Here is a 22,700-nt window from a genome sequence, read left to right on the forward strand (position 1 = left end):
CCTGCCTGGGCCCACTGAGTTGGCATCCACCCTCTGCGGCCACCTTGGTCTGGTGGGAATGAGGCGGGAATTGGAGACAATGGGCACAACACGCCACCAGCCTGGGGTCTTAAATGTCAAATAAACCTGTCATCTGGGGCCCTTTCCAGAGTCAGCTGCCTTCAGACCAAGGCTGCAGCCATCCAATGGCAGGTGCCCCGGTGATCGGCAGAGATGCCAGGTGGGCAAATGTGGGACCAGGGGTTTCAGGCGGCAGAAGGAAGGATCTCAGGTTGACAAAGGGACGTGTCCCACTACACACACGACACTAACCCCCACCGCACGCCATGTTTGGCTGCCCGGTAGCATTGCTTATCTTTTTAGGTACATTTGTGTTTTCCTCCTGTAGCATTGGTTAGCAGTCTGAAGGCAGGCTTGGGTCTGATTTTCCTATTTTGAAATCAGTGTGCTCAGATCAGCATGGCTGGTAGACAGAGGTCTGAGGCAGTTGAGTGTCAGCACTGGGCTCGCTCTGGGCTCCTCAAGCCCACAGGGGCCCTGGAGGCTCTCTCTTGGGGCGGACCCTGACTAACGGGTTGCCAAGGAGACCACAAGGGACAGCATCTCCTACTCTGGAGATTTCCAGAAAAGATGAGGTTTATTGTCTGGGGGGATAGGCAGGGTGGTCCAAGACCAAGACTCCTGGGATCCAGTGCACAGTGTGTCTCTCGGACTTGCGGTGTGACCCTGGGCAAGTCCCTGGACCTCACTGAGGCTCAGGGTCACCCTCCCTGTGCCCTCTGCTCCAGCCATGAAGTCTAGGAGCCTCCCCATGTTAGAAGCCTAGACCATGAATTAGTCTTTCCCAACCTGAATAGAGCCCAACACCGGGCCTGGTAAGTGGACATGATCCTTCCAGGTGGAAGGCGGATGAGCCAAGTCCTCTGAGTAGCACCAGGCCCCCTCCTGGCATCCAGGAGCATAAAATGGGAGCCCCAAAGTATTCCAGAACGAGAATGCAAGCTAGGGGGCCTGCTGAAGTCAGGCTCAGACCCCGCCTTCTGGACCACCTCTCTGGAGCCGGAGCCATTTCAAAATAGGAAAACACTGGGCACTCATTCATTTGTCAAAAGCCTCAAGTGTGCTCCCCAGAGGAGAGAAGTCCCAGCGACTCCCGGGCCCAGGGGGCAGCTTTCAGATGCCAAGTCCCCCCCTTTCCAATTCCTGTAACTAAAATAAATATGGAAAAGATAATTACCTTTAAAACATACTTAATACTCCAACACATTATCTCTACCTGCAGAAAAAGAATGTTATCTGATGGGATCTTCCCCATAAGCTTAATCAAATTGCTATCTTAACACTCTCTGGAGTCCTGTGAAACAGTAATAGAAAATTCGAGCCGGGGCTGGAACATGTTATATTTGTTTGGTTGAGGGGAATGAGCATCCCATCTGACAATGGGCACTTAGAGACAAAGCCATTTCCAATCTGAAATGGATCTTCTCCTAGTGGGGAGCAGGGAACATTGCGTCTGACCCACACCTGCAACCCCTCCGCTAAGTTTTTTCCTAATGTTCAGAGAAGGGAATTCGGAAAGAAAAGCCCTTTCCTAACACCTGTTGGGTGTCCTGCCGGAGAGCTCCCCTGGTTGGGCCTGGGACACTTAGCATATGGAGATGCTTAACTTGATACTTAACTCTGGGTTTGAACTTGGCAAAGGAATCGATGGGCGTATTTCAGGCAGTGCCATTCCTTAGGTTAGCAGAGGAGATGAATTACCTGCCCAGGGCGAGTGGCCATTTGCAAGGCTGGAGAAAGCCACAGGGGAACAGAATCTATGAAGATGGAATAGGACCGTGGTCGGCAAACTGCGGCTCGCAAGCTACATGCGGCTCTTTGGACCCTTGAGTGTGGCTCTTCCTAAGCCTTAGGAGTACCCTAATTAAGTTAATAACAATGTACCTACCTATATAGTTTAAGTTTAAAAAATTTGGCTCTCAAAAGAAATTTCAATCGCTGTACTGTTGATATTTGGCTCTGCTGACTAATGAGTTTGCCGACCACTGGCAATAGGAGGACCGGGTACATTCCCAGCACCTCCAGCTTGCCTAGAATGGCCGCGTGAACGCTGCCTCCAGCACGCCCGGCCAGCGCAGCTGGTCTTGTGGACAGAGCAGTGGCAGGTAAGAGGTGGTATGGTGCTGCCTCTGTGAGTTTCTGCTCCTGCCTGCAGTCCCTGGCAGGTCCTTCAGACATAAGGCCTGGCCCCCACAAAGCATGGAGGGCAAAGGGGCGTCCCAGCACTCAAGTAAGCACTCTAGGCCTACAGAAAAAAGTGATCGGGGCTGGGGAAACCACTAAAATACACCAGCAAGACCCAGGTTTGCTGGCACTCCAGGAACAGATTACAAAACAGTGATCACCTGAGTTTTGTTTACGAAAAAACTGAAAATGATGGTGGGACTTCAGGGGACACATTTCTTTTGTTTGCATGTACTTTCTATGTTCTCTACACGAAACAGGTTACTTGGGTGAGGGATTCTTTTCTTAAAACCGCCCAGACTGTCCCATCCTGTCCTGCCTTTGGCCAGGGCGCTCCGCCAGGCGCGAGGAGGGCTGGCTTTTCTCCTCGAGACCTAAGTATAAGGCAGCTCCTGCCCCCTGGCTTTGCGGACGTCAGAGGAACATCCTTCTCCCGTTGATGGTCCTGGCTGGTTCTCTCCTCCTTCCCAGCTCTGAAAATGGAGGCCTGGGGTACCTGAGCCACCCTACTTCTTGCTGCCTGCGAGGACAGACTGGTTCCGAAGGCCCCATTCTCACTGGAAGGTCACCCCTGGTACACAAACCTCCCCATCCATAAAGTCCCATGGTGCAGCAGCGCTAGGGTTAGGGTCAGGCTTGTGCTGAGTCTGTGAAATCCAACAAATACCTGGAATCTGTGTCTTCATTTTAGTTGAAATACAATTCACAAATCATAAAGTCCACCTTTTTAAGTAAAGTATATGGTCCAATGGCTTTGAATGTGCTCACAAAGTTGTACAAACACCAGCAACACTATCTAATTCCAGAACATTTTCACCCCAAAAGAAACCACACACATCCGTTGTCACTCTCCATTCTCCCTCCCCTCCACCCTAGCAACTACTGATGTACCGCATCTCTAGAGCTTTGCCTCCTCTGAACATCTCATACACATGGAATCATACGGCATGTAGCCTTCTGTGCTCAGCTCCTTCCATGTTGGTTTCAACATTCGTCATGTTGTAATATGTATCGGTACTGGGCTCCTTTTAATGGCTGAACTAGAGGCCTGGTGCATGACATTTGTGCACTGGGGGTGGGGTCCCCTCAGCCAGGCCTGCTCCCTCTCGCAGTCCAGGACCCCTCAGGGGATGTCCGCCTGCTGGGAGCTGGCCTAAGCCAGCAGGCGGACATCCCCTGAGGGGTCCTTAGTGCTGCCGCAGAGGCGGGAGAGGCTCTCGCCACCGCCATTGCGCTCACCAGCCGTGAGCCCAGCTTCTGGCTGAGTGGCGCCCCCCTGTGGTCAGTGCACGTCATAGGTACCGGTCGTTCTGCCCTTGGGTTTATTTGCATATTCTCCTTTTATTATATAGGATAACATTCCACTGTGTGGATAGACCACATGTGTTTACCTGCTCATCAGCTGATGGACATTTAACTAGCTCCTATTTTTTTTTTTTTTTGTCGTATTATGAACCTATGAACTCTCAGGTATAAGTTTTTATGTGGAAGCATGGTCTCAATTCTCTTGGGTTGAAAGTTGCTTTTTAAAAATAAAATCTTGTTATTAGGTTGTCATTTGTGTCTCACATTAAAACAAAACAAAACAGGGTATTTAACAATGATTTAAAAAATCTGAGACTTCCAACTACGTACTTGGGTTCCCAGTAACTGAGAGTTGGCTGGCTTTGTTGCACCCCAATCTCATACACATACTTTTACTGCAAAGCGTTATTCTACTGCAAAGTTTTCTACTCCTCCGCCCCTCTACCCAGGCTCTACCATATCCCCACCCTTACCCCACCGTCCTCTATGCAGGAGTCTGAGCTGTAGCATATGAAATATTTAAGCTGTTTTTCTAAGTATAAACATATTTAGCTTACAGTCTATAAAATATTTACCTTGTTGCCCCTTATGGACCCAAACACCTGCATTATTTACAGGACCATCATGGCAACGGTACGGCTTGCTCCCGGACTTGTGCACTTTCCCGTCCCTGTGTCCCTGGTGTGCACCAGCCGTGAGAAGCAATTAGTGAGTTCTCTTTTCCCAAGTCACAGAACAGGCCCTGGGACACAGGAGAGAACATGGTGTTCACAGCCAGGCAGACAGGCCGAAGCCACTCCTGCCGCCCACATGGGGCCAGGGGACCTACATCACAGAATTTCTGGGGGGTAGTTTTAGATGCCAAGCTCAGTGACATTTGGCTGCTCCCAGAATCCCCCATTCTGAGGAGTGGGAGCTCACTGCTATTTACCCTAGGCCTGTCACGTGTCCAGGTGTGACCTCAGTCCTCACTGAGGGGTAAGGACAGTCTCTGCCACCCACTCCCTCTGCCACCCACTCCCTCTGCCAGGCCCCCGGTGAGCCGGGACAGCTGCTGTGACCTGGGAGTGCTGGCCCGGGCCCATCCCCAGGGCACTGAGTTCTCCCTCTGGCATCTACGTGTCCTCACAGGGGGAAACTGAGGCGCCTGACAGTGTAACCGAGACATTGATGTGCTGGATCTCTCTCTCAAAGTCTCTCTAGTTGCACTTGTAGCCTTTTCTTTTAAGAAGTCCTTCTCCATGGGAAAAATGAGACTCAAGGGTGATATTTTTCTTATTTATAGTGTGAACTTGCTTTTAAAATTTATAAAAATGATACATGTCTAGAACTAATGATTATATAATAAATCAAAATAAATACCTATTATTATTTTTTGGTGTTTTTTTTTTTTTTAATCCCCACCAGAGGATATTTTTTCCATTGATTTCTAGAGAGAATGAAAGGGAGGGAGGAGAGGGAGAAAGAGAAGCATCCATGTGATAGAGACATATTGATTAGTTGCCTCCCGCAAGGGCTGGGGAACCTGCAACCGAGGAACATGGCCTTGACCAGGAATCGAGCCCGAGACCCTTCCATCTGTGGGCGGACAGTCTAACCATTGAGCAAAACTGGCCAGGACAATAATAATTATTATTCAGAAGTAGATCAAGCAAAGTAAAACCCTCTTTGCTCTGTAATTCCATTCTCTAAAGCTAATCACTGTGAACAGATACAGAGCCTTACATAATCTTACAGGAAGGCTCCTGTATTTTATATTAAACGGGGTCACACTATATAACCTGCTGTCTCTAACCACTTTTTATTACCCAAACATCATGGGCATCTTTCCAACTCAGGTGCCATAATTAACAGGTTCCTTACCTTTGGACATGTGGGCTGTTCTCAATGTGTTGTAATTACGTATCATGTTGTACTCAGCATCCCTAAGGGAGGCTAGAAAATTGGTCTTTGGTACCTGAAGGCCAACGCTGGGAATGAGAGGACCACCAAGGAGCTCTGGGCACCTGCGCACGGGCCCAGGGCTGGCCCAGCTCTGCAGCGCACCCCTTGCCTCAGACGCACCCATGCAAACGCCAAGACGGAAACCAACCCTCACCTCGTGTGCTTCCACTCAGGAGGGGCTTCCCTCCTCCTCCTCCCCTGCCTCCTCCCACCACCTCCACCCCGTGGTACCTCTACTTACCCTGCGTCTGTTTTGAGTCTCTAAAATGATGTGACAAGTTAATGATGGTACAATTATCTAAATGTTTAACAGACATGTTATCTAAGTGAGTGGGAGCGAGATTCCATCCCGCCGACAATAAACATCAATGGCGGAGCAGAAAGCGATAGGCAAATTATAGCAAACCCTGCAATTTCAATGCCATTAAATTTGGAGGAATAACAGCCTTGAGGCCTGTAAACTCTGAATAAAATAGGCCCTTGTGTTTGTCCAACTATTAAATCAAAATGCTACCAACATCCTAGAAAAAACAAGGCGATTTATGGGTTTTCAAGTTTCGGTTACACATTGGTTTTTATTAACTCCTTTCTGTCACGGGGCAGCAGCGGTGTCTCGAGGGAGAGGGGGGCAGCGGGGAGGAAGGGGCAGGAGCTGGAAGGCAGCGGAGAAGGGAGAAGGGGAGCTGTGGGCCGGGCGTGGGTGCGGAGAGCGGAGGGGGCTGGCGTCAGACCTGAGGACAGATGGGACTTGGAGCCAGGACGATGCTGAGAGGGAAGGAGCAGCTCTGGACAGCGAGGACGATGGGTGTCCAGGACTCACCACTGTCCCCAAACCGGGACCCCAGTCCTTCCGTTAAACGAGACGTCAAGCCTCTCTGAGCCCTATTCCTGCCAGCCAGGCAGTGACGGCCCTGGGAGATGCAGCGACAATGGCTGCCTTAGACCGTCTCTAACAGCCCCACCCCCAGCCCCAGCCCCAAGCAACGGTCCTCGGGTCACATTCTGTCATTCCCCGCAAATTCTAGAAGAGTTTTTAAAAGGTGAAAGACCACCCGGCCGGCGTGGCTCAGTGGTTGAGCGTCAACCTAGGAACCAGGAGGTCACGGTTCAATTCCTGGTCAGGGCATGTGCCCGGGTTGGGGGCTCGATCCCCAATAGGGAGTGTGCAGGAGGCAGCCGATCCACGATTCTCTCTCATCACTGATGTTTCTCTTTCCCTCTACCTCTCCCTTCCTCTCTGGAGTCGATAAAAATATATAAAAAATAAAAGACAAAAGATCTTCATCTTTAGTCTCTTCGTCACCCACAGTTTGCACTCCAATTTTTACTGAAAAAGCTTCTAAATACAGTGAAGCAAATACTTACCTGTTGAGAAGGGACAGAGACGGAGGCATTAAAGGTAATGATGGAGCAGCCGCACTGAAGGTGGGTGAGCGGCCCCCCGCCGCGGAGCTGAGCTCTGTCCACACGTTATTAACACGGTCCTGATGACGGACACATACTGTTAACATGGTTTACAAACGTGAAAACCGAGGCTGAGGAAAATGCAGACCATCCACACAAGGTCAGGATCTCAGGCGGTGCTGGAACCACAAACCCCCCCAGCATCTCCCTCATCCCGACACCCAGCATCTGAGGGGCAGATGAAGTATTTTGTCCCACGTCCTAGAGCAGGCCTGTGACAGGGCCGGGGTAAGAACCCAGTTCTCCTCCTCCTCCTCCTTCACCACTGTTCCCAAACGCTGCGCTGCCCCCGTGGCAACGCTCAGGTCACTTCTGCTGCGAAGGGCGTTGGTGAGGACGCGGCTGCTGGACCTCTGACCGCCCAGCACACGTCTGGCGCAAAGCAGACACTCGTTTCTACGCGAGCAGGAGTTACAACCTTTTCGTAACCAAACCCGCCTGGGGCCGATCTTCCTCCCCAAACCCCAAGATCAGCAAACCACCGATTCCCAAAGCGGCGATGCTGCACATAAAAACCACTGGGGTGGTGAACAGAGCAGGGAGGGTGTTCAGGACAGCGGAACTATTCTGTAGGATGCAACTATGGCGGGTACAAGACGGAACCATAACGTAAACTATCGACTTAGGGGGGTGGCGACGTGCCACTCGGGGGAGGATGCTGATGGAGGGGACGCTGGGCAGGAGTGGGGCGGGGCTGGAGCAAACTTAAAATTGCTCTAAAAATAAAGTTTATTCACTTAACAACAGCACTAGGGACCCATCCAGAAGGCCTGGGAGCCACCAGCGTTCGGGCCAGGTCTTGTCGGGGCCAGCAGGTGACAGCTCAGCAGAGCTGAGCACCCCGTGCGGGGAAATAAAAGTCTATATTAGGCATGAAGCACGCCTGTATGGCAACAGCATCAGACGAGGTCAGGACTGAGGCTGCGGTGCACACGGTCGGCAGCACATGACTCTCCCTCCCAAAGCGCCTCTGCTGTCCCGCGGCCGCCCCCGCGCTCCGGCTTGCTCAGGTTCGATTTCTTGGCGCACCGCATGAAACGCTATACAAATCACCCTTGATATTTAGAAAAGTCAAATGCTATTATGCTTTCAATGAGGAGGTCACGCCGACCTGCATGGGAGTCCACGTGTCTACGGATGACCTTGTCCTCCGGCAGCCCGCCCTGCCTTTTTCTCCGTGTAAAGTTTTAAGTAGATTAACTTGTTTCTCATCAGCCAGCCCCTTTCCCTTCCCCAGCTTTTCTGGGGCCGGGCACCAGGAGGCTGACCTTGGGAGGAGGGGCCAGAACAGTTGCTGGTTTTCCTCCTGCTGTGGGACGGGGGCCAGCCACCCTGAAGCAGTCGCTCAGTGCCAGGGCCTGGGCAGGAGAGGAGCAAAGCTGGCAGCCACCCGGAGGGAAGGAATGCTACTGCTACCCTTTAAGTCCCCTCCCCGCCTGCTGCTCCTGCCACCCCGCCCTCGCTCACCTGCCACAGAGAGTCCTCCAGACAAGGACTTCACTCTCCACTCTGGAGTTCGGGGCCAGACACTGACCATGTCAGGAGAGAGAGGGGGGTAAGCAGGTAGCACACCACAGAGTGGGGTGCAGCTCTGCACCTTTCTCGGGGCGGTCACACAGCTGTGGAGTGTGTGCCTCGCCGCCTCCTCCTTCAGGGCTGCGGTAAGGTGCCTCGAAGGGGAAGTGTGAGGGCCCCAGGCAGGGGTTCCCTCCAGCCCCTGCTCCCTGCCCGAGGGGCAGCAGATCCCACAGCACAGCTGCTGGCCCTCGCCGGGTGTGTTCGCTGTTTCTGGTCTGTAGGACCTTCTTGCAGCCAACATAGAGCGGGGGAGAACCAGCACCTCAACATTTGCATCTGCCTGAATGGCTTCCTGTGTGACACAGGATTGTGGGGACTCGGCAACTTTTTCTAGGCCAGTAAAAGAAAGCCCTTACTTTGTAGTCAGGGTGGAGAGACTCTTGGACTGGACGAACTCGTGGGTCCTAACTCTTGCCTGGCTTGTTCTTAACTGACCCCTTTTGCAAATATGGGCTTCTGAGCCCTGGTTTCCTACCTAGACTGTTGGCCGGGCAGAGCTGACCCCCTGGTATGCACATTAGGTTCAATGCTCACACCCCATGGGGAGGGATAACATGGGCTCTGGGGTGCAGGAGCCCGAGGCCTACTTTCTAGCTCCCTCCTGGGCTGGCCTTCCTTAACATGTTCAGGTCTGTTTTCTGAAGCGAAGAATAGGGAGAAGAGTATCTATGTTTTAGGGCTGTCGTGAGGCCTTAGTAAATTGTAACTCCTAAGTGTCCATGGGAGTGTAGCTATGCACTATCTGCTCCCAAGGCAGGGTCACCTGCACGGTCATTTCCCTCACAGCACTGTAACCCTCAGAAAGGCAGTTTTGTTCACCATTAGGTATTGGGTTTACCAAGGCCCTTGCACATAGTAGGTACTTTGAAACTTGGGAAATAAGTGAATGAGAAATAACGAAATGAACCAGCTGCATAGACTACTCTGATGGGCAGCAAATCCAGGTCACGAACCTGCAAGCCAATGGGGCAAGTGAGGGGCTGGAGGAGAGAGCGGAACTGCTTTGGGGCAAGTCTACTAGAGATCCAGTTCCACCCAGGGTCCAAGGACTCCAAGGTTTCCCTGAAGATTCCTGGCCCCAGAACCCTTAACCTGGGGTGACTTTAGCCATCTGCCTCTTTTCCTCACCTGGGCACTAGGGGGCCCTGAATACAGAAGGCAGGAGCCCCAGAACACCCAGATTCCCGACGGTCACAGCCATTGGCCAGGCACCAGTGGGGACTCAGGATGCCTGAGCCTTCCTTCCAGGGCACCACCCGAGGAGGCCTCCTGTGAGACATGCTTCCGGAGGGCAGACACCTGCTCAGTGCCGTGCTGATCCCAGCTCCGCAGCGTGTCTGACCTGGGTGTCTACGGCATCGGTTTGGGTGTTGGTAAGGGTGGTCCCCCTGGGCATTCCAGGCACCAAAGACTTAAAATAAGAATCTGCTCTGTGAGATCGTTCAACCTGTAGAACTTCATTCTGCCCTCACCTCTCCCAACTGCACGTGGATGGGTCCGGTGGCTGTTAGGTCTGTGGGCACAGGGGAAATGGCCCAGTCAGAGGACAAGTCAGGGATCCTGGGGGAATCCCACCGATCCTGTTCCTCCACCACCATTGCCACCAACCTGGCCCTTCACACTCCCGCCCACGGTGGTGGGGAACGGGTGCCCTCCTCGGGATGAATCACGCTGATGATACCACCACACCAGTGTTTACTCTGCACCAGGCCTACACTGAGCGCTTCCCATGAACAATCCGATTAACCCTCACAATACCCCTTACAGGACAGACGCCATCATTGCCCACGTGACAAAGAGGAAACCAGGGCTTAGAGAAATTAAGCCACCTCCCCAAGATCATACAACGTGAAAGTGATGGGGCTAGCATTTGCCTAAATGAGGTATAGGCTCCCAAGTTCTGGGTGTCCCCACACACAGAAAATGTGAACTTCACACACTGACACCAGCTCCTGGGGCCCTCTTCCCTGAAGCCTGCAAGACAAACCTGCTTTGCCCCATTATGGCCCAAACTTGTCCGGGGAGCAAAGCGCTCTAGAGACCATCCTATCCACTCCCTTCCTTTGGGCAGGTCCATCGTCCCCCAGGAGCCGTGTGCACACCTGTCTCTCCTCCTCCATGGGCTCTGGCCCGGCCCACCACCAGCACTGGCCCATCTCCCCGTGTTCAGATCTCAGGAAGGTGGCTGCTCTGAGTCCCCTACATGTGGGTTAAAAGAGTTGAAGGCTCCTATAGGTCACCCCCAAGGCCTCCTCGCTGACCCCCCTCCCCTACCCCACAGGGCATGCTGAAGAGGGCCCCAGCCCCTCACGTTCACTCAGTAGCCAAGGGAGCGCCCCTGCCCTCTAATTCATGCCACCCAGTCCGTCTGCTGCTCCCAGGTCTGTTCAAGTCCCAAAAGGGGATGTACAGTGGCCTAGACAACGTTATGATTTGTAAAAACCACTCCTCATTAGCTTGACTTTGAATAAAGAGGGTAATTATTTTTAAATTTATTAACTGCTGCCTGGCCAGAGAAGTTTCCAGATCAAATGACATGGAGAAGCTATTTCTGTGCAGTGATGCAGCAATTTATATTACTGATCGGTCATTAAAACCTCTGGCACAAACCCACTTGTGTTTCCTGAGCCAAGATAGTGTCCATGTGTCAAATTTCAAACCCAGAGTATAAATTAAGCCATTAATGGTATTTATCAGTTTATCTGCACTTAAAGAACTCCTTACTAATTTAAGACCTTCCTGATATAGCATCCAAGTGGTGCGCTGGGCGCGTGTGTGCGTGTGCGTGTGCGTGTGTGTGTGTGTGTGTGTGCGCGCGTGTATGTGTGCTTTCTCACTTTTTATTTTGCTGGAAAGTGTAAAAAAGTTCTGATGTGTGAATGAAGTACAAGCATCTCGGGAGCTGCGTAGCTGCTAATTCCTCGCTGCTCTGCCACCCAAACGTTTTGGAAGCAGCAGTGTTTTGCAATATGTATTTGTCATAATATAAAAGGTGTAAAGTGATCTCTGTTTATCTCCTCAATGTCTTCCCTGTACCAAAACAGAAAACCGGAGTGTGGCAACACAGCCTGAGCCCAGCCCAACCACAGCGTGGCCTCCCAGGGCCCCGGCTGGAGCTCACCAAGATCCTGGAGGGAGGGGACAAGGTGGGTCACACACACCGTGACACGTGTCCAGGCTAAGTGGCGTCAAAAGGGTCAGATGTTGGCCCTGGCCGGTTTGGCTCAGTGGATAGAGTGTCGGCCCTCAGACGGAAGGATCCTGGGTTTGATTCTGGTCAAGGGCACGCACCTGGGTTGGTTGCAGGCTCGATCTCTGGGGCCGCCTGTGGGATGCAACCAGTCAATATGTTTCTCTCTGTCTCTCCTTCTCCCTCCCACTCTCTCTAAAAGTCAATGGAAAAAATATCCTCAGGTGAGGATTAACACAACAACAGCAAAAGGGTCAAAAGATGGCAGTCTGTTGGCTAAAATGGAAAAGGAAATACTTTTTACTAAATTCACTTCCCAGTGTCAAGAATACCTGTACGGCCCACCATCACCCATCTGACAATGCTACCCTAGCTCTGTGACTTCCCCTGACGGCGGCCTTAGGCAGGGAACTCCAGACCCGGTCTGTTTCAGGAGGGGGGCATGGGCATCAGGGTCTGAGGATTCTTTTTTTTTTTTAAATCCTCACCCCAGGATATTTTTCCATTGATTTTTTAGAGAGAGTGGAAGAGAGAAATATCGATGTGAGAGAAACATTGATTGGTTGCCTCCTACACACACCCCAACCAAGGCCCGGGCCAGGGAGGAGCTTGCAACTGAGGTACGTGCCCTTGATGAGAATCAAACCCAGAACCCTTCAGTCTGCAGGCCCACGACACTCTATCCACTGAGCCAAACCGGCTAGAGCATGTTGAGGATTCTTAATCAAACGGACCAGAGATCAATGAGCTAAATGGTCTCTGACATGCTCTCTTTAAACAGTAAATCAATGTGCAGGCAGCTGAGGCGTCGTAGGAAGAGCACTGAAGTTGGTCAAGTTCCAGCTCTCACCTCCTAGTGGGTGGCTTCTAGACCTTCATTTTCTCATCTATTAAATGGGTATAATACAGGAAGGCGTTTTATAAACTAAGGTGTCAGAAGTATAAGGTGGCACTGCCATTACTTTACTCTGGGGTCTCGATTCCTCCTCCTTTTCAGAGCGCGCTCCCTGCTCTCTTGCTGGCTCTCCACAGCCCGGGCACCCGCTGGCTCCCCCAGCGCTCCTACCAGCACTCCTCACATCAGGCCTCTCCCCGTCATGGGGTCCCTTTCTGAGAACAGAGATGACAAGCGGATTTCAGTTGTGTTCGTCCAAGGACTGGTCATAGAGAAGCCTGAAGCCCGGTGTGGGTTCCGCGGAAACAGCGCTGGAAGTGACCTGCGAGCTCTGCCACGTGTCAGGCAGAGCCGCCTGGGTGCCGGCCCTCCGCTGAGGGTGAGGCTGCCGTTGCACCTCTGCCCAGGAGGGCCCAGCCCGGTGGCACCGGGAGGCGCTCCTCTCGGCTGGGGGAGCTTGCCACTCTCACACCCGGGTGGGGAGGGAGCCTTTCTCAAAGCACCCGCCTTGGTCCCTCGTCCTTAATTGAGATTCAACTGTTTTCCCCTTTCACGAGCTCCAAGCACTCAGCTTGGAGGAGCAAAGCCAGGCTGAGCGGGCTGGGCCCTACCTGTGCCACAGGAGGGACCGCACCAGGCTCCTTTCGCAGGTGAGGGGACTTGTAGGGCAGAAAGGCGAGTAACAAGGCAAGGTACTCACCAACCAGGTAGTGAAGTTAGAGCCCCACCCCAGGCTTCTGACTCCAATTCCAGGCTCTTCCAAATCATCTCTCTCTAAACAGTCCTTTTCCAGAAAGGGCTGACTCTCTCAAGTTCTCGTTACTTCATCAATCCTAGAAAGTCACTGGTCCGAGGACACGTCCTGACTTTCAAAGCCAATGCAAAACCCAAACTCTGAAAACAGGCCTGGGTCATTAATATCACCAAATTGTACAAATAAAAACGGTTGAAATGGCAAATTTTATGTTGCACATGTTTTACCACTGCCTTAAAAATTAACAGAGTAATATACCCAAGCTGCTGAACTGTACACTTTCAACAGGTGAGCTGTACGGTGAGTTATATCTGAAGAAAGCTGTTGGGGGGGGGGGGGCTGGGAGGTGTCTGTGTTGGTCACTGCCATGTCCCTAGCAAGTGCCAGGCCAGAAGGTGGGGGTCTGCTTGCGAACAGAGTCCCCTCTGCTCCCCGCGCGGGACTGTGCCTCTTCCCAGGCCTGGCTGAGTGGCAGCTCGCTCCCTGCTCTGCACATGAACCTGATGGACAGAATGAGCTGCCTGGCACCCTGGCCCGCACGCAGTCTCTCAGCCCCGGAGCAGTTCCAGGGTGGGGTCCTCGGTGACGTGAGGTCTAGAGCTGGGCCGGGGAGATCGCCTCTGGCTCTCAAGACAACCAGCTCTGGGGCCCTGAGCACAATTATCTGGGCAAGTCCCCGTCTCCAACGGAGCCAGGCAGGCGCCGGCAGGAGTGCCAGCTCGCCTAGAAGGCTCTCCTCCCACTACCACAGGCCAACGCCGGTGGCACCAGCCCGCTCAGGAGAGCAGACCTGGTGAGGAGGCAGGACAAGGACATACCTGCGACAATAACTGTAACGGCAGCAGCTCACTGGGATCCCTCCCTCTTCCACTGCAGTCCACACACACACACACACACACACACACACACACACACACACCAGTGGTGGCTCAGCCCTGAGTCCAGAGACGACTGCCATCAGTTCCTCTCCCTGTCTGCCTGCCAGCCCTCCCAGAAAGGACTCTAGTCGGCCGCCCGGAACCTGGGCTGACCTGTGCCTGCTGTGATCACTAAAGCCTGGCGGAGCGATGCCGCGTCCCCGCCCAGCTTCAGGGGGGCTGCCCGGCGCTGTCATGAAGTCCAGCTACTCGGCTCTGGAGGGCACGTGGGGGAGCACCGATAGCCCGCGAGGGGCTGAGGAGGCCACTGGACACCCAGGCCGGTCGAGTCTGCAGAATACCCCAGGGAGACACTCCCCGACTGCAACCCCACGCAAGGCCCCAGGTGAAAACTGTCCGGCTGAGCACAGTCAACCACACAACTGCCCAAGACACCGTTGCTTCAATCAACTGCTGTAGAGCCGCTGACAACGGAAACCCTCCTGTGGTCCCGCTCAACCCAGGGCCCAGGGCGCTCGCCCAGACACGTAAGTTGAGTCAGGCCACCCTCCCATTCTAGCCCTGTGGTGAGCTACTGTCCCCTCCCCTATAAATGTGCGTGTGTATGCGTGTGTATGCAGCGTTACCGAGATATAATTCAGGTACCACACACTGTGCAATTCATGCTTTTAAAGCACAGCTAACCTCTGACCAATGGGGGGTTCGGGGTGCTGACCTCCCATGCAGCTGAAAATCCGTGTATAACTTTTGACTCCCCCAAACTCAGTTGTGCCTCAGTGCCCACGATCCTTAAGTCCCCTATATAAAATGGCATAGATCAAAGCATACGGCCAGCCCTCTGTATCCGCGGACTCCCAACCACAGAGCACAAACAGTACAGGTATTTCCTGAAAAAGATCTGTGTGTAGGTAGACACGCACAGTTCCAAACCATATTAAGAGTGACTGAAGACAGTTCAATCGTTTCTAATACATTCAGAGTTGTGTAACCATCACAATTTTAGAACATTTTCACTTGAAACGAACCCCCATTTCCTTTCTGTGTATGGATCTGCCTCTCTGGGTGTTTCCTGTAAATGAAACCGTACACCACGCGGCCTTTTGTGTCTGGCTTCTTTCACAGAGCGTGAGGTTTTTAAGGTTCACCTATGCTGTGGAATGTATCAGCACCTCATTCCTTTCTGTAGCCGAATAATATTCCATGGTATTTCATCCATTCGTCAGCGGGCAGACACTGGCTAGGGCTACCTTCTGACTACCATCAACAACGCCGCGATAAACGTGTGTGCAAGTTCTTGTGTAGCTGCATGTGTTCATTTCTCCTGGGTACGTCCCTAGGAGGGGCACTGCCCTGTCATACGGTGACTTTGTTTAACCTCTTGAGGAACTACCAGACTGTTTCCCAAAATGCTCGCATCATTCCGCACCCCCACCAGCAGCGCGGGGTTCTGACTTCTCCACATCCTCGCCCACCCTTCTCGCAGTCGTATTTTTATTACAGCCACATCCTGCCCCGGTGAAGGAGGACCTCACTGAGATTTTGATCTGCATTTTCTGACAGCTCACGGATTTGTCTATTTTTGGAGAAATGTCTATCAGATTCCTTTTTCCGTTTTTAATGTTGGTTATTTGTATTTTTATTATTGAGACATAAGACTCCTTTATATTTTATAACTACAAGTCTCTGATCAGCTTATGGTCTGCAAGCATTTGAAAACGCTGTGCTGCTCAGTCCCTCCCTTTAGGACTCTGCTCAGATGCCACCTTCTCTGAGAGGCCTTCCCCGACCATTTGATTAAAACTCCACTTTCCCCCCATCACTCTCTACCCTCATCCTGCTTTATCTGTTCTCACCAGCACTTACTATAACGTGGCAGTGTATTAGACACCTATTTGCCTATACTCTCGCCCTGTTAGGATCACAGTTCCATGAGAAGCGCTGTCCGTCACCTATGTTACTCTCCCTAAATGGCCCAACAGTGCCAGGAATGTTGTAGGGACTCAACACATACTTATTAAATTAAATACATCTACTACTATGTATTGAATGCTTACTAAAAGCCAAACATTCTGCCAATCACCTTAAATAAAACATCTTATTTAATCCCTACAACTCTCTATGGTAGGTACTATCATTACTCCACTTTTCTAACAGATGAGGAAACTGAAATTGAGAGAGTTTAAGTAACTGATCCATGGTCCCACACACAGGAAGTGGCAGAGCTAAAAGGTTAGCTGGGTTTCATCCCAGACGGTCTAAGCTGTACCACTCCCGTGCTCACTCACTCAGGCAAGTCACCTTCTGTCCCCCGAGCCTCAGTCTCATCTGTGACATGGGAGTCACCTCCTACCTTACACGTTTACTGGGAGACAGGCCAGGTGAGGTCAGGGACACAGACCGGTGCTTGGCACCTAAGGAGTGTCCAGTGGGCGGGAGGCGCACCCATGACAAGGACAGTGGCGATCACAGTGATGAGAAGCTGTGAAATCAATGCTTTGAAGTCAAATAACATGATATCGTTGCTTGTTCACCCTGTGTGCAGACTGCTTTCTTTTAGACCATGACTCTACCCTCGCAGATGGGGGACCAGCCACTGGGCCACACAAGGGTGTCAGAGTTGGTCAGGGGATAAAGGGTGTCCTGACCCTTCAGAGGAAGGGGATGCTTAGACAATATCCCGGACTTTGAAAGATCCTGACAAGAGAAGACGGACCTTGGTGGCCTGTTAGAGACAGATTTAGGCCTAATCCAGGGCGATGCTCTTAGGGAGCAAAGTCACACCTGCCCAGCCACCCCCACTCGCAGGTCCCCAGGAGATGACTGGATATCGCCTTGCTGAAGGGGTGCGGCTGAGATGCCTCCCATCCATGTGCTACCACATTGTGGAGGAGCTGGAGAATGGGGATCGAAGCCGACTCACCTGTATGGGTCTGCCTGTGTGTCTCCAGGGCATCCTCCTTCGAGAACTGGGCACCGCACTGATCGCAGACAAAGGCTTTGGCGCCCGCTGAAAGAAAGGGAAGGCGGTTACTAACTTCCCAGAGTGACATTCCATTAGGAGGCGGGGTCCTGGGCCCAAACAGAGCAGGTGGACCTGGGGCAGGGGGTGAACACCTGTGATGTGTCAGGGAGAATCAAGGCCTCAGCAGCCAGCCCAGCTAAGCCCTCCTTCAAGGGGTAACCACCACCCACATGAACTCCAAATGCGCAGTCCAGGGCCCTCCCAGGGAGAAGAGGGAACCAAGACAAACAGAGACGGGCTCCCGATGAGACACCTGGTAAGAAGGGACTTTGGGGGCTGCTCCAGGTGCGGGATGGGAAGGAGTGAGTGATGCGTGCTCTGCTGCCTAGATTATGCTTCAAGGAATTACTGACATACCTCTACTTGGATAAGCCTCTAGCTCTGTGTGTCCAAAACTAAACCACAGTTCCCCCCAGCCACCTCCTACAGCTGACCATTCAAAAGCCGGAATGACTCCCTAGTGCCTTCTGGGTAAAGTCCAAACCCCTCCTGATAGCTCACAATGTGCTTTTTTTTTGTTTTGTTTTTCTGTTATTCCTCACGGAGGACATCCTTTCCCTTGATTTTTTAGAGTGGAAGGCAAGGAAGGAGGGGGAGAGAGAGCAACATTGATGTGAGAGAGACCCATCAATTGGTTGCCTCCCGCACACTCCCTGACCGGGGCCAGGATCGAATCCGCAACCCAGGTACGTGCCCCTGACTGGGAATCAAACCACGTGACCTTTCAGTGCCCAGGCCAGCGCTCTAACCACTGAGCAACTGGCCAAGGCACAAAGCGCTTCTCGGTGTGCTTAGCAGCTTCCCTGCTTTGTCTCGGCTTCCTCACTCCTGCTTTCCAGGCTCCAGCCCTGTGAGGAGCTGCTCTGGCTGCGGGAGGAGCTGTGTCCTCTCTCACCACAAGGTCTCTGCACATCCTTCTGTACCTCCAGTCTCTGACAGTCTTGCCCCTCGCCCTGGCACCTCGGTACAGCCGGTCTCTAGTCCTCATTGAAGCATCAGCTTCCTTCCCCTTGTCCCGCTGTCTGGGGGAGGGAGCCCTCCTTTCTGCTCCGACGCACCCCGTACGGTCCAGTTCACAGCCGCGCATGCTCCTTTACCAATGCCTGTGGGCCAGTCTGTCTCCATCTCCGGACACTTGGCTCCCGAGGGAGGGAGCAGGGCATCCGCTCCCCCCCTCCCCCCCAGTGGGACCTATGACTGTACATACTTGTGGAATAAACTAATCAATTCAGTGCAATTCAACTTGGTAAACTTTTTTAGAACCACTATTCACAAGGCTCCAAGTGACAATGTCACAACGTCAAGTTAGAGAGGACGACTTTTTACCACTTACTCATCGTCTTCAAGATGTTATCCCATCCAGGGAGCACCTGTGTGAGCCCTGGCGGTTTTCTTTCAAATGTCTACTGGATGCCTCTCTTCCTCCGCAAGTCCCTAATCACGGTCCCAACCAGGCCCTCGTGGGGCCATGCCCAGGACACCGAAGACTCAGGACGGCCGCCACACCACCAGCTGCCCTCGGAGCCAACCAGCAGGCGCAGGCCCCTTGTAGGTCACGTGGCTCCTCACCCTTCCTTGCTCAAGAAGATACAGTGGCCCTCACTGGTTCTCCATTCCGCTCCTCGGCCTCAAGGCCTCCGCAGGGAGCTGTCCTCACTGGCCCCTGTGCACCACCCGACCCTCCCTGAGTCTCTGGGCTTGAGTGATGCCTGGGCTCACGCCTCCTCTATTCCAGGCCCTTTCTATTTTCAAAACTGGAGAAAGCACGCACCGAGCACCCCAGCCCTCGCTGCTCCGCCCTCCCCCGCCGCTGCCTCTGCTCCCCTCGGCATGACCGAGCACCTCCCTGAGGGTGCCTGTGCTTTCGTTGTCTATCAGGGTTCATAGAGGCAGAATGCGGTAGCAGAAACAATCCAGTGCGTTTTCAAAGCCTCTCAGATTTCCTGAGACTTTATCACACACTGCAGGATGCTAAGTCCTGAGGACATACCATTGCATTTGATGCTGAAACCCTTCTAAAGCGCTTACCATTCCTACCCCCCTTTAGCATATGAGAACCTCAGGCTCGGGCAGGTTCAGCAGCTGGCCCAGGGTCCCACAGGAGCAGTGGAGGTGGAGGCGAAGCTGGCAGCCGATGTCAGAGCCTCTGCTCTGCAGCCCAGTGCCCTCCAGCCTCCTGGTTCCACCCGCAGAGATGCCTCCTGGGTGGGAGGGTGAGCTCTGGGCTGCCGTCTCTTAAATCAAAGAAGTGAAAATCCAACTTACCCCTTGAATGCATCAAGGTTTTGTGTAAAACTCTATTTGGAAAAAATGGTTCTACTGCTCTTTAAAAGTTTAAAATCAGGAGTATTAGCACACTCTTAAGGGCTAGAACTCAGAATGTAAGTTGTAGGGTCAGTCTTCAATTAAACACCAATGACCAGTTCTCACCAGTGAAGGGAGCAAGGAGCCCGAGAAGACTGGGACTGTCCGGCCCGACAGGGCACTGACCTTTAGTAGGTGCTCAGCAAGTATTAGTTGACTGACAGAATGAACGCGTGATACAGTTCATTGTCTGACTGACAGAATGAACGCGTGATACAGTGCCCCAGGAAAGATACGAAAGAACTTTCCCTTAAGTGCTTTAAAAGCAAGCACTGCCATCTGTTCTAGGTGGCTGGAGCTGAGTTCTGCAGGAGGCAGGGAGAACAGCTGACCCCTCTGAGTTTCCCTTCAAGCTGGAGGGCACCCCTGGGCCCCAGGGCCTATGAGGGGCTTACAGAGCTTTGAAGAAAGCCAGGAAGCCTGACGTCCACAGAGCCACCCTGTGTCACAGAGGTGGCAGACATTGACCCTGGAGATGCAGCGTGAGCCTCAGAGAGTAGACGGGCCAGAGCGGGAGCACCGGGGAGGGGCGGCCCCGGCCCTTCACAGAGAAGCTGCCCCGGCCCCAAATCGTTAGCCACGATGATTTTCCGTGGGTCTGTAAGGGATCTGGTTTTAATTGTATTTCTTTCTTTGGTTCTATCAGTTCTCATGGCTCCCTAGAGAAGGGGAAGGGGCCTGAGGAGGGAAGTGGGGACTAGAAAGAAAGGGCTCCCTGTGGGGCTGGGAAGCCCCAGCAAGCCAGAGCTCCGCTTCAAAGGGATGTGGTAGGAGGAGTTCCTAGAAGACAGCCCTGGATGTGGTGTCAGGGCGGCTTTAATGGCCGAGAGAAGGGAAGGAGGCAGGTGGGACATCAAGGGCCGGATGTGTGAGCCAGACAAGCGCAGAGGAAGACGGCACATCAGCACTCGCTGCCGAGGCAGCGGCTGGCTGGGCTCTACCTGACCACAGCTGGTCGCCCTCCAAGCCCTTCCCCTCCAAGCCTGTCTGGCTGAAGTCACAAAATTGAGCCGAGGGTGTGCAAGTTCCTGTCCTCAGCCACTCGGTCAGAGTCTTCCTCACACACGGATGCCCTGGACATCAGCTCCCATTCATCGAGCCCAGCACACCCCACCCCAACGCCACTCCCCCCAGCGTAGCCCAACAGCTCAGGCAGGCACCCAGGACACACAAGCCAGCAGAGACAGGCAGCAACCCCCTCTCCCAGGGGGACATGCACCTTTAAATTGTCTCTGTAATGGCTGGCTCAGAGGCAGAAATATTTGGCATCCCTGAAATTAAAAGTGATAAATTTCCTCGGCAAGCTCTGATCGATAATAGAGGCCTCATCTGTTAATCAATAAGACAGTCTCTGCCTGTTTACTGTGCACATGCTGTTCGCTGCTGCCTTCAGTATGATGTCAGGCTTGCATTCAGAGCAACTCGGGTGTCTGTGAACCACATGGCGCTTCCCAAAATGCATCCCGGTGACGTCACTCAGCCCCTCGTGCATGGACACAGCCTCACTGTGAGGGTGCCGGGGGGGAGTGACGAGGTTGTGCCCGCGCCACACAGTGGGTGCATTCACCCCCACAGCACTGCCTGGGCTCCTCCGGGAGTGGGCGAACTCCCGGGCATGGCTCGGGGATGGCCACTCCTGGCCACATGCCCCTATAAGCAGGGGATGTGTCTTGGGGCCCATGGAATACGTGCCAAAGGGGAATTACAGTCACGAACAGAGAAAAATCCCTGTCTGCAAAGAGCTTACATTCTAGAGAGGAAGGCACATTTTGTAAAGTAAAAGAAACAAAAATAGGTGGTGACGAGTGATAAATAAAAAAGAGAAATAAACTAAGTGAAGAGGGATCGAGATGCCGGGGGTGCCACCTCACACGGCGTGGCCAGGGAAGACCGGTGAGAGCTGACGGCGATGGAGAAGTGCAGGCAAGGGACGCGCGCGCACCACTGCGTGGGAAAGCCCATCGCAGGCACAGGCAGGGCGCGGGCCGCTGGCGGGAATGGAGCCGCTGGGAGAGGCAGCGACGGGGTCAAGTCAGGGATGGGCTGCAGAGAGAGAAATTAAACAGGAAGGAGGGAGAAGCACAGGATGAGGCGGGCTAGACCCCTGCTCTCCTCCCTGGCCATCACAGAGCTTAGTGAACGAAAGGAGAAGATGGCAAGTTCTGGGTGGGGAGGGCGGGGCCCCAGGCCCGGATTAGCCGTACTGCTGTGGTCACCACAATGGTCATCACACTTCGATGAACTAGCTCCGTCTGTAAGAGGGGATGGCCGTCCCTACCCGCCCTGCTCGCAGCGGGTGTGCGGATGGCAGGAGATCATGGACACGAATAAACACCCCACGCGGTTCCTCCCCAAGCACTCGCAGATGTAAGAGCCGGGTGTCATTTCTACTTCAGGAAGCAGCAGAGTCTGGCTGAGAGCTTGGATTCGGGTCAGACAGATCAGAGTTCAAACCCCAGCCAAGCTCATCCCCAGTGTGGCCCTCAGCCAGGGGCCTAATCTCCGCAGGCTGTCGCTTCACCTGGGATGTGGGAGCAGCAGGAATCGGCCCCAGAGACCTGTGCGTGGTGGGAAAGGGCGGCCTGTCTGAGGGCAGACACGCAGAGCCAGGGGCAGCAGCCCTTCCGCACCGCAGGGCGCACGGCTCCTGGGAAGAACGCCGCTCTGCACGACTGCTCCACGGACACTCGTACAGTTATTTGGGGGTCATTTGTCTTTTGTGAGGTGAGGCTCACATTTGTAAAGACATATTTCACTATAATCTCTCCACACACCTTGTCCTCTGACTTAAAGGTGAGCGGCTGTCTTGTTGAGGGAGCAGGAATATCCGTCACAGGACCAACCTGTCAGCACTGGCGGCCCCTCAGCACCGGCCACGAACAGCGCTGAGCCTGGGAGCCCCTCGGCCGCCCTGCCTGCTGGGCTCCGCTCCAGCCTCCCGGCAGGCGGCAAGCTCCCCGAGGCCTGGCCCGTCATGCTCACTCTCTATCCCCGGTGCCCTGCTCCGTGCTGGGCGCAGTTTCTGATAAACTAAGTGCCGATAAACAAAGAAACCCTCAGGC

General features: G+C 53.3%; 1 protein-coding gene across 3 annotated transcripts in view; it reads right to left on the minus strand.

The window, feature by feature from the left end:
• ZBTB16 (zinc finger and BTB domain containing 16) overlaps positions 1–22,700 on the minus strand; it is a 184,151-nt gene that overhangs the window by 43,072 nt on the left and 118,379 nt on the right. For all 3 annotated transcript variants that reach the window (XM_036324288.1, XM_036324286.1, XM_036324287.1), the window contains exon 4: positions 17,173–17,259. In XM_036324288.1, coding sequence (XP_036180181.1) covers positions 17,173–17,259 — 87 coding nt within the window. The remainder of the gene's footprint in view (positions 1–17,172; positions 17,260–22,700) is intronic.

This window comes from Myotis myotis, unplaced genomic scaffold (genome assembly GCF_014108235.1).
Source record: "Myotis myotis isolate mMyoMyo1 unplaced genomic scaffold, mMyoMyo1.p scaffold_m19_p_10, whole genome shotgun sequence".
Lineage (NCBI taxonomy): Eukaryota > Metazoa > Chordata > Mammalia > Chiroptera > Vespertilionidae > Myotis > Myotis myotis.